This window comes from Populus trichocarpa, chromosome 10 (genome assembly GCF_000002775.5).
Source record: "Populus trichocarpa isolate Nisqually-1 chromosome 10, P.trichocarpa_v4.1, whole genome shotgun sequence".
Taxonomy (NCBI): Eukaryota; Viridiplantae; Streptophyta; class Magnoliopsida; order Malpighiales; family Salicaceae; genus Populus; species Populus trichocarpa.
Window position 1 is genome coordinate 20,057,364 of NC_037294.2, and position 3,590 is coordinate 20,060,953.

A 3,590-nucleotide genomic window follows, 5' to 3' on the forward strand; every position below is an offset into this window, starting at 1 on the left:
AGCGTTGGTTATTGGATCGCAACCAGATCATTATTTATCTGGGCCTACAAATACATCGCTCAACTGAAAGTAAACTAAATCTCAGCCCAACATCAACATTATTTTCATTTAGGCCCATACTAATGGAATCACCGGTGGCCCACATCCAAAGAGATACTTTCCCAAGCTATTGGGCAACCCAGGCCCAAATACTATCGAGCCTAGCCCATTTCTAGCTCCAGCTATAAAAGACTCCAAAACCCTGCCACCTATTTAGGGTTTGCACAACACAGGAGAGCCGCGCAGCCGTTGCAAGAGAGTGTGTGTGTGAGAGAGAGAGAGAGAGACAGAAGCGAAGCAATGGGTAACGAATTGAAAAAACATAGAATCAGTTGATTTTACTTAGAGTTTTATTATTGTGTATTGCTATTTCTGATTTGTGGTTTTTGTGAATGATTTCAAACAGCAAGAATCAAGGTTCATGAGTTGAGACAGAAATCAAAGACAGATCTTTTGGCTCAGTTGAAGGATCTCAAAGCTGAGCTTGCTCTCCTTCGCGTTGCTAAGGTCACTGGTGGTGCTCCTAACAAGCTCTCCAAGATGTAAACGCTCACTATCCCTCCTATTTTGCCATTTTGTGTTTTCTTATTCACTAAAACTGATTGATTGACGGATTTAGTTACTTATTGAGTTTGATGGGCTCTTTCTTATGTATTTATTTATGGTTTTACAAAGCGTTTCGTTTGCCCGTTTTTTGTTTAGAGTGTATTAAACTGGATTTGCTTTTAGTATTTTCATATAATCTCGACTTTTATGCTATGCTAGTGTGCTTTTTTAAAATTTATCTAGGCAGTATTGCTGTCATTATGGGCTGCTTTCTGTTAAAATAAATAAGTAGATAAATAAAATCGTTTGTTTTGTAAACCATTGAAGTGATTTCAAGTATCTACCCTGCATGTTTTTGGGAGATGGATTTGCTATTGAAATTAATATATATAGCCTTGATTTTAAAATATCATTTTTTTTTACGAGGCAGTGTTTGGTTTGCTGTGCACTTCCTTTTGGTTTATATAGCAGCTTGATATTAAGGGCTATTAAGCTAAAAGGCAACATGTTAATTAGTTTATATTCTTTTTTGAATTTGTTAAGAAATTTATACAGTATTTAATCATCTTTTTGGAACAGGAAACTCTCTAAGTTTCATTCTCTTTGGAGTGATAAATGTTCTTTCAACTTTGGAACTGAACAATGCCTAGGTCTTATATAGTGAATGCACAATATCTTGTTGTTTTTTATCTACTCTTTGTTGGTTTTACTCAATGAATTTGTTTTGTTAATTGTTTTTTGTGGTTATGTTTTTATTTATATATTTTCTTGTGTTTGTGTTGTGTCTTGATGTTGGATGCAGCAAGGTTGTGAGGTTGTCGATTGCACAGGTCTTGACTGTGATTTCGCAGAAGCAGAAGGCTGTATTGAGGGAGGCTTACAAGAACAAGAAGTTTTTGCCTCTTGATCTGCGTCCCAAGAAGACCAGAGCTATCCGCCGGAGGCTTACCAAGCATCAAGTAATACTTTTTTTCTGATCTCTTCTTTATTATCTTGTGTTGGGTGCCATGCTAGCTTTTGCTGTTGAACTATTTTTTACGCCTGAAACATCAAAGCCTTGACAAGGCGTTGTGTCATAGATGCGTTCTTACAAGGTTATCCAGCCAAGTAGGTGACCTCTGGTGTGTTGATTAGGAACTCGAGGTTAAAATCTTGATTTATTCACATCCTATTATGTGTGAATCCTTAAAGCATATCAGTTCTTGTACAAATCTTGTTTTTTAATGGTGAAAAAAGCAGATTAGGGAGTGATCTGGTGCCTCTAGAAGGGACCTTTTTGCAATTGCTGGTATTTTATCATGGTCTGGAATTGTAGGCAGTTTAGCTGTGTGTGGCATCAGTGCTTCATGTTCGCATGTAGTGATCATTTGTCTTTTTGATTAATAGAAAATGGATCTGTAATATACTGACCTCACTGGGAAGTTTGCAAATGATGCAATTTCTCTGCGGTTGATTTACAGTGTAGTAATGATGCTCCAATTTTCAGTTCATTGTGATTTTGTCTGGACTCCATTGCTGGTGCATATTTTTTCTTTTTATTCATATTTTTGCTTTTAGTGGGATTGATTGTGTGTGATCAGGCAAAGCATTATGTTTTGTCAAATATGCTCTGATGTGAAAATGTTTTCATCTCTAAAAGTTCTGGACTTCAATAATTTCGGCAGAACACAATCATTGTTTATAATTAGAATGAAGTTTATGGAATCTGTTACTGGTCATCCTCTCTTACTTTCATGTCATGTATTTCTGCTGTCTTTCTTAACATTTTGATATGCTCGTTTATGCAGCAATCACTGAAGACTGAGCGCGAGAAGAAGAGAGAAATATACTTCCCAATGAGAAAGTATGCTATTAAGGTCTAGGGTGGCACCAATCACATAGGCTATTTTGATATCTTTCCTGAACCTGTTTTGTTGACAAGTTTTTGACTTTGATCGTCTTTGTGTCTTGTTTGTGAACTATTAATTTATGTTTAAAAACTTTGGGAAAGGGTGTATCTCACTCTCACCAAGATGCTAGATTTATATTGGAATAGTAGCTGAAGAGTATTTTTGTTTTATATTGGAATAGTAGCTGAAGAGTATTTTTGTTCATGTGTCTTGAAGCCTCGCTGTGCAGTCGTGCACTTCGAGATTTTTAATCGTTGCTGTTTGTATTTAGGATGTGGTCTCGCACTTTTTTCTCCTCTACCATCTATGCCTGCGAAATTGCGAGAGCAATTATTTTAGTTCCTTGGTCGGAAGTCGGGATGGTGGGATTGTTGGTCCGGTTACTGACTTACTGTGCCCAGTTGGGGTTTGCTGTCACCGGGCCCAAGTTTTCATCAATAGTGAATTGACCGTCTTTTTTTAAAAAAAAAAATAGTACTCGATTGAATGTAGTTTGAAATATTTTTAAGTGAAAAGAAGTTGAATATCAGGTAAAATCCATTCTCTGGTTTTTTGATACCTGAAGGTAACTAAAATCTGGATCATCTAATTAGATGACGTGTGTTGTTAGCTCCAAATGAACAATGTAAAAAGGGTTACGTGTCATCCACTTGTGGGTTTAGCCTTCCAGGTTCTACTTCTTGTATAAAAAAAAGGTTGTTAGAACAAAAAGGAACATGAAGGATAGGGAGTTTTGATTATAAAGATACCATTTCTTTTCTTAATTAAAATCATCCCAAGCTTTTAACGAATATTGTTTTAATTGCCTTTAGTTTTACTTAAAAAAAATATTTTGCTAATAAAGAAAACGTATTTTGTTAAAGAAAAAAAAACATTAATAAGAAAAACAGATTTTAGTTACAACTGTTTCTTTTTTTTTCCTTCAAAATATAAATCATTATCGTTTTTTTATTTTTTTGAACTGTCGCAAAATCATATAAAAATAAGTTTTAAGAAATACCCCATGAGCACATTAACTAATTGAAACGAAAGTCATGCTGTTAATTTGTTCGAGCGGTAAGTAATATTCTGACAGAGAGGAACGGAAGACGGGATGCGTTCAGTACATATGCCATG

General features: G+C 35.5%; 1 protein-coding gene across 1 annotated transcript; it reads left to right on the top strand.

The window, feature by feature from the left end:
• Positions 1-219: 219 nt before the first annotated feature.
• Positions 220-2,642, top strand: LOC7458614 (60S ribosomal protein L35). Its single transcript, XM_002315216.4, has 4 exons — positions 220-343; positions 446-581; positions 1,388-1,544; positions 2,373-2,642. Exons 1-4 carry the CDS (start codon positions 340-342, stop codon positions 2,445-2,447), a joined length of 372 nt encoding a protein of 123 aa, XP_002315252.1. The 5' UTR covers positions 220-339; the 3' UTR covers positions 2,448-2,642.
• The last annotated feature ends 948 nt before the right edge of the window (positions 2,643-3,590 follow it).

What these genes read in the sequence shown, in the direction of transcription:
- LOC7458614 (XM_002315216.4), top strand. An exon ending in CCTAACAAGCTCTCCAAGAT is followed by an intron (nt 582 to 1,387) that starts GTAAACGCTCAC and finishes TGTTGGATGCAG; the next exon opens with CAAGGTTGTGAGGTTGTCGA. An exon ending in GGAGGCTTACCAAGCATCAA is followed by an intron (nt 1,545 to 2,372) that starts GTAATACTTTTT and finishes TCGTTTATGCAG; the next exon opens with CAATCACTGAAGACTGAGCG.